The sequence below is a fragment of the Eretmochelys imbricata genome, chromosome 17, assembly GCF_965152235.1.
Source record: "Eretmochelys imbricata isolate rEreImb1 chromosome 17, rEreImb1.hap1, whole genome shotgun sequence".
Classification (NCBI taxonomy): Eukaryota; Metazoa; Chordata; order Testudines; family Cheloniidae; genus Eretmochelys; species Eretmochelys imbricata.
Window position 1 is genome coordinate 2,951,157 of NC_135588.1, and position 12,777 is coordinate 2,963,933.

A 12,777-nucleotide genomic window follows, 5' to 3' on the forward strand; every position below is an offset into this window, starting at 1 on the left:
TCCAAGTGCCTTCCACCGTTCCCCTCGCCGTTCGGGTAACTGGCGTCAGGTTAAAGAGTGACACCGCTTTGAATGTTCCTACGTTTGGAGAAGCAAAGTCCCGACAGCAGGGCTGGAAAGGAGGGGAAACAAACACCAGGTGCGAACTCTGCTCTGGGTTCTCCGCTGCCCCACAAGGGTTACAGCCAAAGGATCTGCAGACAGTTCCCTGCACGGTGGTGGCTTGGAGCCAGACTCTGCTGCCTGTGCTCCATGGCAGACCCATCGCAATCAACGCGTGTTGGGGCATCAGAACTGGGCCCCAGTGCGCTCCTGGCTTAGCATCCACACAGCCTCTCCCTGGGCAGGGCGCCGGTTAATAGCTCCTGGCCGTTTCCGGCAGAGTGGCCTAATGGACGGATAACGAGGGGACCCAGGAGACCTGGCACAGGTCTGCTGGGTGACCACGGGCAAGTCACTTAGCTGCTCTGTGCCTCAGTTTCCCCATCTGCAAAAGGGACCTGACACCTGATGCTGCAGCCCTCCCCTGCGCCCCCAGCCCAGCAGCCAAGCTGGAGGCCTGGCACCCCACGGTGCGGCCGCTTCCCCCGGCAAAGCCCGGCTCCGCTCCGGCCAGGGGCGCGCTCCGCAGGGCCCGGCTCCTCTCCGCCGCGGCCCCGGGGAAGCCCCAGCCCCAGGAGCCGCCTCCTGCGCCGGGCGGGGCGCTCCCCGCGGGCCCCGCCTGCTGGGCCAGGGGGAGGCGGGTCTGTGTGGCAGAGGGGCCGGGCCGGGCCGCGACGTCAGGGCCCCAGCAGGACTCCGGAGCGGAAGCTGCCGGGGGAGAGAGAGAAACTTTCCGATCCCCGCGCGCACCCAGCCCCGCCGCCCATCCCCGGGGCATCGGATCGCTCCCCGCGCGCACCCAGCCCCGCCGCCCATCCCCGGGGCATCGGATCGATCCCCGCGCGCACCCAGCCCCGCCGCCCATCCCCGGGGCATCGGATCGATCCCCGCGCGCACCCAGCCCCGCCGCCCATCCCCGGGGCATCGGATCGCTCCCCGCGCGCACCCAGCCCCGCCGCCCATCCCCGGGGGCTCGGGGCTGCTGCGCGGGCAGCATGTGGGAGCCGGCGGAGTTCGCGCGGCACTGGCAGGCCGAGTTCCCTGGGGAGCCGGCGCCCCGCATGCAGCTGGGCTCGGTGCGGGACATGGAGCTGGAGCTGGAGCGCTGCCGGGGGAACCTGAGGCTGCTGCAGCAGGCGCTGGCCGAGGAGAAGTTCAAAGTCATTTACCTGGAGGCGGCGCTGGCCCGGGAGCCCCCGGCCCCCTCCCCGAAGGGGCAGGCAGAGGAGCCCGCCCCCCTCCCGGACATGCCCCCTGGCAAGAGGGGCGCAGCGGGGCACGCGGTGCACAGCTTGGCCGCAGCCATCCAGCACCAGCTGCAGCAGCACAAGGCAGCCCCGCGGGCCCGGAGGCAGGGCAGGCGGCAGCCCCCCAGGCATGAGCACCCTGTGGGCAGGAGCACCGAGGGGGGGCCAGATGGCCCGGCCACTGAGCAGGGCAGCGATGCTCCAGCTGGGCACCCGCCTGGCCAGACCCATGGCAGCGAGCCCCCCATGCCCGTCCCCAGGGAGGGCCATGGCAGCGAGCCCCCCATGCCCGTCCCCAGGGAGGGCCATGGCAGCGAGCCCCCCATGCCCGTCCCCAGGGAGGGCCATGGCAGCGAGCCCCCCATGCCCGTCCCCAGGGAGGACCATGGCAGCGAGCCCCCCATGCCCGTCCCCAGGGAGGGCCATGGCAGCGAGCCCCCCATGCCCGTCCCCAGGGAGGGCCATGGCAGCGAGCCCCCCATGCCCGTCCCCAGGGAGAGCCATGGCAGCGAGCCCCCCATCCCCGTCCCCTGGGACAGCCATGGCAGCGAGCCCCCCATCCCTGTCCCCAGGGAGGCCCATGGCAGCGAGCCCCCCATCCCCATCCCTTCCCAGGCCCATGGTAGCGAGCCCCCTACTGGGCGCCCCCATGGCGGTGAGCCCCATGGCAGTGAGCCCCCGGTCCCCATCGCTGGTGAGGCCCATGGCAGTGAGCCCCCTGCTCAGCATCCTCCTTCCTCTGGTGAGGCCCATAGAGGCCCTATGCCCATCTTAAGGGAGGTCCGCGGCCGGCAGCCCTACGCCAAGAACATGCCTGGCCCCGGGGAGGGCAGTGCTGACCACGACGATGAGGAGGTGGACCTGAGTGAGAAGTTCCTCCTGAACCCCATCTTCTTAGGCTTCAGGATCCTACCCCGGGGGTCTGGGGAGGAGCTGGACAGGCCCCACCACTGGCTGCCCGCCTTACGGGGCAGGTGGCCCAAGCGCAGCCGGGATCTGGACTCGCTGAATGGGACGAATGGGCGCAGCTCCCCCGTGCAGCACGAAGAGCAGCACGCACTGCCCTGGAGACGCAAGCGACACTTGGATGTGCCTGGCAGGGACTCCTCCAGCTGCAGCTCCCCGGAGAGAGGCAGCGACTGCAGCTACAACAGCTCCGACCACGAGGACGGCTCCTCAGGAGGTAGGCGGGTGGCACCCCTTCCTCTGCGTGGCCCCCCTCCCTGTCCGTGCCACCCCTGGCCTGTGTCTCCCTGGTGAAGGGGGTGCAGGCTGGGCCACCTTGCTCCTGTGGTTGGTATGGGAGTGCAAGTCACAGGCATTGCTGGCGGGGTGGAGGGGGTGGGCTGCCTGGGCTGTGGGGGATTGTGTCGCACTGGGGCAGGTTGTGGTGGGGAGAAAGGATTTGTGTTACCATAGCACCTAGGAGCCCTAGTCCTGGGCCAGGCCTGTTGTGCCAGGCGCTGTACAGACAGAGCAAAAAGATGGTCCCTGGGCCAGACAGCTCACAATCCGAGTGCAAGACAAGAGAGGACATATGAGGAGTCCAGGGAGGCAGTGTTGGTCAGCATGATTGGCTCTGGTCTCAGCATCTCCTAAAACTGCTAGGGGAATTGCCCCAAATGGCCATTTGGTGCTGGCCCTGTGTTACCTGCCAAAGATGTCCCAAAGCTGCAGAGATGGCTCTGGGAGTTTTCCAAAATCTCCGTTATTAGATCACCTGAGTGTGCATTATTTATAGTCTAATATCCTTCCACTCCATACGTGTACCAGGACACTGGATCAGTGCCCTGCTCAGAAAGGGGCTGCTTTGGCCACAGGTGATGTTAATTCCTTGGCACTCTGTCTGGGGCTAGTCTGTGTGGCACTGGCAACGATGGGGATAAATACTCCTTGGGGAGTCGTGTTCCTGGCCTGTGAGTGCTGGGACTCCGCCCGATACGCAGGCTCACAGCTTAGGGGATGAGCTCCGTGTTCAAAGGTCACTTCTGTTACTGAGCACTTTATCGTAGAGGAATGTGGTAGCTGGATGCGGAAGGACCCTTTGAGCCTGGCGGTGACTGTGAGAGGTGTGACCAAGACAGCTTTTAACCAGTGAAGAGACGCTGTGAGGTGGCCGTGCTCCACATTAGCGTGACAAGTGGCAGATATTAATGCTGAGCTTGTGTGTCTCCTAGTGGTTTGGCAGAATGTTAGTTTGCAAGTCTAACGGAGATGATCCTACGAGACGTCTTACGGTGTTAAAGATGCAATTGGCTAATAGCTATTCTGTGTCATGTTGCCCTATTTCTTTGCAAGGTCTGTCATTCCAGATGCCTTGAAGTTCTCACTGTGTCTGTCAGTGTGCTTTAATCCTGCGTTAGCATGACTGGGACAGTTAAAAGAACATAATTTACTAATTTACTCATCTTTTTGTTGCTGATTCATTGTCTGGCTGCACTGAATTAATTTGTTCCTGTTGGAGTGTTTGTTTCAATGCTTCTGGGTGTAGTGTGCTGTGGTAAGATTGTCAGGGTGCCTAGAGCTCTTGCATGGGCAAGGTGTGTTACTATTGCTTGAAATAAACCTCATCTAGTTTACTGCATTCTACTAAGGAAGCAAAAGGCCAGGCTGGCCTCCAATGCATGAGCTGTCTGCCAGGTGGTGTTTGCTCCCAAAGCTCTGCAACCATCTACTTTCATTAACAGACTGCGGCTTTGAATGGCTTGTGTCTTCCACATCCCTCCCCTTCTGCCTCCAGCCTGGAGCCTCCCTCGCCTTTGGAGAATGCCTCTGCGGCCCCCATGTAGAAGGGCTGGACTGGAGCGTCCCTAGCTGAGAGGCTGCATGCTAGGAGAGGGGGTGTGTGCAAGGGTCCTCTCAGTGCTGCACTGAATCCTTGGGCTCTTCTCCCGGTTGTGATTAGCTCCTTGTAACTTTTTGGTGGGCTGATCAGCGGCTTGACACCTGGCCTGTGTGTTGGAAAACCCCTTAAGTGGGTGTTTGGTCTGTGCCTTGGGTCCTCAGACTTTCAAACTACTGGGGACTGTGCAATGGAGGCACCAAAGCCTACTTGGATTTCCTCAAAGGGAATTTCCTCAAATCAAGGCTGGTCCATTGGGGTTCCATGGCATAGTCCTGGGTTCGCAGTGTCGAATCCAGCCCAGCTCTTCCTTTTTCCATGTGAGCTAAACTGGGTTTCCTCTCTCCTTGTGTGTGGTTCTTTCAGGCAAGACCTTGAAAGCCCAAGGCCCTGTCTGCTCAGTTACAGATCTCATGGCACTGTTTTTTGTAAAGGAAGATGTTTGTCACAGTATCCTTAGCTAAAACATCTTCTCTTCCTCCAGTTGAGCAGCGAATTGCTGCCTTTCACCTTAGATGTGGTTGCATTAGAGCTATGTGTGAACTGTTTCCTCTGTGCACATGATTTGCAAAGCCCTTCGATTGAAAGGAACCGTAGAGATGTCAGATGATGATGATTCGCTTGGTCCAGATTTGGCCTGAATGTTTCCTTCCTGCATCAGCCGTTCCCTTTGTCACACCCAGCGGGCCAGCCTGTGTGTTGACGGCAACACACGCAGTCGAGAGAGGGTGACATTTAAAAGCAGAAGCTGAGAGTACAATAAAGCTGGGTGTCTAGATCCCCTTTTCACTTACAGCTGCTTCACTTCTGTGCTGCCCAGAGGCCTCATCTGGAGTGCTGTGTCCAGTTTTGGGCCCCACACTACAAGAAGGATGTGGAAAAATTGGAAAGAGTCCAGCGGAGAGCAACAAAAATGATTATGGGACTGGAACACGTGACTTATGAGGAGAGGCTGAGGGAACTGGGGATGTTTAGTCTATGAAAGAGAAGAATGAGGGGTGGATTTGATAGCTGCTTTCAACTACCTGAAAGGGGGTTCCAAAGAGGATGGCTCTAGACTGTTCTCAGTGGTAGCAGATGACAGAACGAGGAGTAATGGTCTCAAGTTGCAGTGGGGGAGGTTTAGGTTGGATATTAGGAAAAACTTTTTCACTAGGAGGGTGGTGAAGCACTGGAATGCGTTACCTAGGGAGGTGGTAGAATCTCCTTCCTTAGAGGTTTTTAAGGTCAGGCTTGACAAAGCCCTGGGTGGGATGATTTAGTTGGGGATTGGTCCTGCTTTGAGCAGGGGGTTGGACTAGATGGCCTCCTGAGTTCCCTTCCAACCCTGATAGTGTATCATTCTTCTTTAGAGACCTCTGTCATGTCTCGTTGTCTTGTCACATGCACGGAGTATTCCAGACACTGATGTTGCTTCATTCTCTCACCAATGAGCCAACTGGGATGATTTGTCGCTTCGTTAATAGTAGCCCTGGCTTGGCAGCCCTCGTTATTTTAATGCGAAGCTCTGAGCTTAATGCGGCTCTACTTTAATATCAGTGCTGAGTGGATCTGAGCACAGTAAATCTGCAGCCATCCTGCTAATACGACTTCATGGCAATACATCCCTGTGTCGCAGATCAGTTCTGGAGTGCCGCCTGGCTGGGAAGAGAGGAGTCTGCAGGAAGAAGCTTTGAGAGGAGCTAGGTGCGGGAGCTCCTGTCTTTTACTGGACTGACTCCTGTTAGAGGAGATGACCCTTGCGGTCCCTTCTGGCTCCCTGATTCTGTGTGGAAGGTCCAAGCTTTTGAGCTTCCCAGACCTGAGGAATTGCTCTGTGAAGCTCGGAAACGTCTCCCTTCCACCACAAGGAGCTGGTTCAATGAAAGCTCTGACTTCACTCACCTTGGGTCTCCTCTCCTGGGACCAGCCTGGCTAGAACAACACTGCAAACAATGGAAGAAGCTTTGGCATATATTGTCCTGATGGAGGCTAGTGGAGGAAATGAAAGGTTTTGCTGAAATCGGATTAATCACAAACTAATTTAAATGAGGATGTCTGTAAAACGTCTCTGTTCCCAGCTATCGCTTGGGTGAAATGCATGTGACCGTCATATGATCCACACAGCATCTTGGGTAACACACGTGTCAGCTCTGACCAGGCTGACTGACAAGATCCTGGTGTCAGCAAACAGATGGTTAGAACAAGGAGCCAGGCTGGCCTTCATCTTTACCCTCCCTGACCTCTCTCTTTCTCCTCCACCCATCAGTGCTGTGAAATAAACAGCTGCCTTCACAGCTGATTCTGGTGCCTTGCATTGTGCAGCCGACAGGCGGTCTGGGTGCAGCGGAGGGTGTGGGCTCTCGCCCTGCCCTCGGTGGAGACGAGTGGCATGCGGGGAATGGCAGTGCTGCTGCGGTCAATCTGCCAGGGACCCGCTTCGGGAGCCTGACCGCTGCTGGGGTTTCCTCTGCTTTGGGAAGACCTCGCCTCCATCTGCTATAGGGACACCCTCTAACAGAACCAGATACAAAGTGAGGCAAATGCCCTGCGGCTTAGCTACGGGAGAACGGGATTATTACGTGCTTCCCTGTCCTGTTATCATCTGATTGGCTGGCAGAGGCAGTCTCCTGGAAGGCTGGGATGGGGGGAGGGCTGATCATTAGAAATGGGGAAACAAGCTTTATGCAGTGGGTGTGAGAGGCTCAGTGCAATGCCTACGAGTTGGTGACCCCATTGAGAGAGCCCCTGGAGTGATGACTGTCCTCTCCAGGCTGGCACTTTGCCAACACATCTGGGCTGCCTGGTCTCATGAGACGTACTCAGGGCAGTAGGAGATGCTGACTGCAGACCCCCCTCGGGTGTCACTCGGGAATGACGCCGCTGATGCCAGTGGAGTTACACCAGGTAAAAGGAGATTGAGGGCCAGAGAGAAGGGACCGCTGCAGACGGCTGTCCCCTCTCGCCGCGCCGTGCATTGGGGGAGGCATTGTGGAACGGCCCTGCGCACACAGTGATCTAGGAGTGGTGGCTATAGTGTTTCTCTGCTCTTAGCCCCTTTTGGGATGCCCATTGTGAGCAACTCTGCCACCGAGCTAGAGGTGTGGCAGCAGGCATGGCTGTTGGCTAGGTTTGCTGCCGGTGGGGTGCGTGTCTTGGGTACCGTCTCTCGTCGGGGGATGCTGCGATGCACGAGCCACAGGCTTCTGAACATTTCTGTTCTTGAAACAAAATCCCTCCGCAGCACATACCCCTGCTCTGGAGAGGCTGGGGGTGGGGGCCATGGGGCAATGGCAATAGTAATCCAAGATGGTGCTGGCCAGAATATCCAGTTACAGCAGGCCAAGCGGTAAGCTGAACCCGCAGCCCTGGGTCTAGCTACAGCGCCAGTTTCTGTAATGGAAACGTTCCGCCTTTGGGTCACGTGGCTGCCTGGTAGCCTGGGGCAGGACTGCGCCGGGTTGGTCAGCACCTCGAAAACTCCCACCCGAGCTCCCGCTGACCGCAGCGAAGTCGGCCCGCATCGGAGCCCTGCTGAGCCTGGGAGCGCGTCTAGTTCTGCAGAGTGTGCGGTGAGACAGTAAACACGCGCCATGCAGCTCCCTTTGCTAATGTACTTGGGTGCCCAGGTTCGTTGTGAGTCTCCACAACCCTCCCTTCCTCGATGCAGCTGGAGAGCTCCGTGTGTTGTGTGCCATGTTTTCTGGGGCCCCGTGCTGCATGCAGCATGTGTGGGCTGCGAGTAGCCCTACAAAGTAATCATTAGAATCCAAGTACCAGTTGTCCCTACTCCTGCTCCCCTGCTTTCTGAGCACCAGTCCCAGGACCTTGTGCAGAGCTTGGGCCAGTTTGAACAGCCCAAGCAATGGGGCGTCTACCTTTAGCGGGACAGTTCCACAGCCTCCTAGATGTCACTCTGGCTGAATATCAGGAAATGCTCTCTGCATATTCCCTATGCCGAGCTACCCTTTGCCCCCTGATTGTCCTCCCCTGGGTGTGCCCATCCTTGCAAAGTTCCCCGTGGCCTCGGTAAAAGGAGGGCCAGAAAATCCAGTTCACAAAATCTTAAATACACAAAAGGGCTTCTGTGTATCTCCTGAGTACCTCACACAGCAGAAGGACCCAGGGAAGGATGAGTCTCATGGAATTGACATTTTGTGGCTTTTCCCCCCAGTTCTGCCACTGACTAGCAGTCTGGCCTTGGGCGAGTTGCCTCGGTTTCCCCACCTGTAAGATGGGGATGATACCTACCTCAGAGTGGTAGGAATGTTTGTGAAACACACTGAGATCCTTGGGTGGAGAGCTGCTGGGAGCCTGAGGGATTCTCACTCCAGGCTATGATATGTACACCTCCTGACTGTGAATGGGATTTGCCTTCTGGTTCGGAAGAAGCCTCTCTGAGTCTAAGCTTGTGGACAGTTCCCCCTTTAATGCTGTTGTAGCTGTCTCCATGGAGGACACAGACAGCTGTAGTGTTTTAATTAAAGCACTTCCAGGAAAGAACAAAACCACACTCTCGGTCTCAACCCCCTCTGGGGCCTTTGAAACGGCTTCATGCCTGCTCGGAAACCAGGAGGCCCTGGGAACAGAAAGGTGGAAACCACAGCAGAGCAGGTGGTATTTCTCTGAGCAAACCCTGCGACGAAGTGAGCTGTCGCTCACGAAAGCTTATGCCCAAATAAATTGGTTAGTCTCTAAGGTGCCACAAGTCCTCCTTTTCTTTTTGCGAATACAGACTAACACGGCTGCTCACTCTGAAACCTGTGATGGGAGTGTTACAGAGAACTTGCTAGTGTGGCTCTCCCCTCCAATCTGCCAGTGTGGGGTAGGAGGCTGCTGGAGGCCAGTGGTAAAGGGGTTCAGCGGGGCCAGGGGCTCCTGCTGTCCTCCCCTCCAGAGAGGGTGAAGACTAGACGCATGGGTGGGGGGAAAGCTCTGAGCAGAAGTGTCCCTGTGTGCAAGCAGCTTCTATGTCAAGGAAACAAATGCTGGCTATTGGAACTGCTTTGTGTTGCTGCAGAAATAGGCTCCGGGGCATTTCCCCGCTGAAGACCGCATCAGACTCTGCTGCTCTAGGCTGGAACGGCCGTCCGGGCCAGGTGCTCCAGGCCAGTGATTGCCATCTTGCAGTGGCTGCATCTCAGCCCCTGTCTCATTCCCACAGCCAGGCTGGGGCATGTGTGTCAGGGATAAAGGGCTCCAGGGGGCAATGGCAGAGCCGTGTTCTGGGATGGTGTGATGGTGCTCTTCTCAGCAGCACCCGGGCCCGTCCCCTGCTCTCTGCGCTGGCCTCCCATAGAAGAGAGTCAAGGGGTATCGGGCCCGATCTTCGAGGCGCTCAGCGGCCTGGGCTCAGCGTATCTAGAAGGGCCTACGGCTCCGGGCTGGGCACCGAGGTCCATAACTCCTCGGTCCCTTGGAACTTTCTACCACCTGGGCAGAGCCCAGCTGGGCAGCAAACAGAGTGTCCTGTGAGGCCGGTCCCAGACCGCGGAACAACCCCCCAGGAACTCAGAGCCACCCCAAACCTTCCCAGGGGCCCTGCTCCCACCGGCCTTCTCTGACACAAACCCAGAGCAGGGGGGCCGTACCGGGAGGGGTGGAACAAGCTGCTCCGCCGCTCACACAGCTCTCTCCCTGGGGAGAAGAAGAAAGGAAATCATCCACATCAGACAGATGTCAGTCACGTGACGCCATTTAATGCATGACTGAGAGGTGCTCAGAAACTACCTGACGAGGGCAGTTTAGGACCCTGTGTAGAGCAGAACAGATGGCAGAAGTTATAGTCTGCTTGGAAAGTGGTAGCTCTGGGTGTCCTTGTTCCCCTTTTGATGGAGGGATGTAACTTCCTCTGGCTTCCCCTAGTTTGCCCCATTTCCAGAGCCTGGCTGTGTGGAACAGTGTCTGTATTGCTCATTGGGGTGTGAGCATCATGCAGGGAACGAGGCAATTCCTTTGTTGCTTGGCATTGCACATATCAGCTTTGGCCAGGCCTGCGCTGTTAGGCTCGGGCTGTCGGGTCCGTGTGTGTGTGTGTCTGAGAGCTTGTGACAACCCAGGCTTCCAAAGGAAGGCAGCACGTCCCAGCCCACGCGTTCCATTGTTTAACCCGAGTTGTGAAATTTCCCTCTCTTCCTCCAGCAGGATTACAACACCCAGGGCCTGTCTGCTGTGGGCAGACACTGGAAATCCCAGGGCCCTAGGGTTTTTTTCCGAGGCTCCTTGGCCATAATGTGCCCTCTCATCCCTGTTGTGCAGAATGCTGTGTGCGGTTCAGCTGTCGCCCTGAGGTGGCTGCATTTCAGTGGCTGTGCTTGCCCAGCTCGCGAAGCACTTGGGGATCAAAGATGTCCACGGAATTAACGTTTTTTCAGGGACGAGTAACTCACTCACTCAAAGCTGCAAGGAGGGGATTCAGCCGCGACACTAGCCCACCTCCCCAGCTTTCCTGATGGCTCCTCTGGTTGAAGGAGTTGGCTAGGGTGTCTCTGGGTGTTGCGGGCTGCGTGGTAAGGAGAGATCTGGGTGGGGGACTGCGCGGATTGGGGGGATCAGTAATGAAATAGGGAGCTGGCTGTTGTCAAGTGCCCAGTTCCAGTCGATCCTGGGTTGGCAGTTGTGAGTAGGTTGTATGGTGAGTTGATGGTTCTCAGTTCTGAATGGACAAATGCCACCCAATGGGCCCGGCCCCCTGTGACGGGTTGGATCACATAAACCCCCTTTGGGCTGCCAACTGATATGCCAAGATTACTTCTGCCCCTGCTTTCCCTGCCAGCTTGAGACTCCAGCACCCTGCCTGGATGTGCCAGACATGCTTGCTGGTCACAAACACAGACCCAGGTCTGAACCATGTCCCACAAACTGCAAGCTTAAATGAAAGCAGCTTAAGAAGTGTTCCTGTCTCTAACACTCAGATGCCCAGCTCCCAGTGGGATCCAAACTCCAAATAAATCCGTTTTACCTTTAAGCTTTATACAGGTAAACTCATAAATTGTTCGCCCTCTATAACACTGATAGAGAGATATGCACAGCTGTTTGCCCCCCCCCCCCGGTATTATTACATACTCTGGGTTAATTAATAAGTAAAAAGTGATTTTATTAAATACAGAAAGTAGGATTTAAGTGGTTCCAAGTAATAGCAGACAGAACAAAGTGAATTACCAAACAAAATAAAATAAAACACGCAAGTCTATGCCTAATACAGTAAGAAAACTGAATACAGATAAAACCTCACCGTCAGAGGTGTTCCAGTAAGCTTCCTTTTACAGACTAGTCTCCTTCTAGTCTGGGTCCAGCAATCACTCACACCCCCTGTGGTTACTGTCCTTTGTTCCAGTTTCTTTCAGGTATCCTTTGGGGTGGAGATGCTATCTCTTGAGCCAACTGAAGACAAAATGGAGGTGTCTTCCAGGGGTTTTTCTTTTGTGGGTGGATACCCCTCCCTCCTCCTGTGTAGAATTCCAGCTACAGGATGGAGTTTTGGAGTCACAAGGGCAAGTCACATGTCCATGCATGACTCAAAACTTACAGGTAGCAGCCATGGTTCACATGCTACCTTGAACGTCCTCATGTAAACTTCTTATGTAGATTGGAGCCTTCCAAGATCCATTGTCCGTTAAGTGCTTCTTGATTGGGCACTTAACTTGCAAATTCCTTTCTAAAGAAACTGACCAAATGCCTTACTAAGACTATTTAAAATCAAACAAGTATACAGCCAATATTCATAACTTCGAATACAACAATGACACATGCATACAAATAGGATGAATGTATTCAGTAGAGCGTAACCTTTGCATAGATTTGTTATATGGCATATGTAGCATAAAACTTATTCCAGTTATGTCATATATACATTCATAAGCATATTTCTATAAAGCCTTATGGAGTGCAACGTCACACCCCTGATCAGAGGCCAGGGGCTGCAGAAACAGAGCTGTCTCCCTCCATTGACCGAGCTAACACTGACTTGGACTCCAGGTAATTTAGTGGGGATTGATGGGGTATAAATAGCCGCCTGCCCAGTCAGGTGTCAGCACGGAAAATGCCACTTGGCCGCAAACGACAAAAAGCTGTTGGAGGGTGAGAGGGCCTTGCTGCGGTGCAGTGGTTGCCCTCTGTCCCTTCCTGTTCTGCTGCAGGGTCGGTGCTCTGCGATTCCTGTGCCGAGTTTGTGCTGGTGTCCGAGGAAGGGAGCTCCATCGCTTTGACTTGATTTCCACTCCTGATGCTGTGGGACTGAGGTTGCCTAGCATCCTCCTCATGGGGCTGGGGCAGCAGCCGCCTTTGCTGAAAACCAGTGCTCTTGGTTATTTGGTGGGCCAAGCTCCAGAGGGCTTGGCTGAGTGACTTCAGCTGGCGGTTCTTGGCCCCCACAGCAGAGTCGTCCTCTAATAAACACTAAGCAGCGACGTCGGCCGTGGGTTCTGCTTTGGTGCCGCAGAACGTATGTGCCGCCCTGAGGGCCCCGCGTGCAGGCTGGTGTCACTGACCAGGCCAGCAGCCCCGCTAGACTGGTGTCCTCCCTCCGACAACAGCCAGCACTGGGTGCTGGAGTGGAAGGCAGCCGTTGTCCCATAATGCCCCCAGCACAAAGCAGCAGCAGGGCTG

At 56.2% G+C, this 12,777-nt stretch overlaps 1 protein-coding gene across 1 annotated transcript in view; it reads left to right on the plus strand.

Annotated features, from left to right (window-relative positions):
- Window positions 1–1,097: 1,097 nt before the first annotated feature.
- The window catches only part of ABR (ABR activator of RhoGEF and GTPase), a 95,278-nt gene continuing 83,598 nt past the window's right edge, over window positions 1,098–12,777 (plus strand). The window contains exons 1-2 of the mRNA XM_077836462.1: window positions 1,098–1,796; window positions 1,902–2,532. Coding sequence (XP_077692588.1) covers window positions 1,098–1,796; window positions 1,902–2,532 — 1,330 coding nt within the window. The remainder of the gene's footprint in view (window positions 1,797–1,901; window positions 2,533–12,777) is intronic.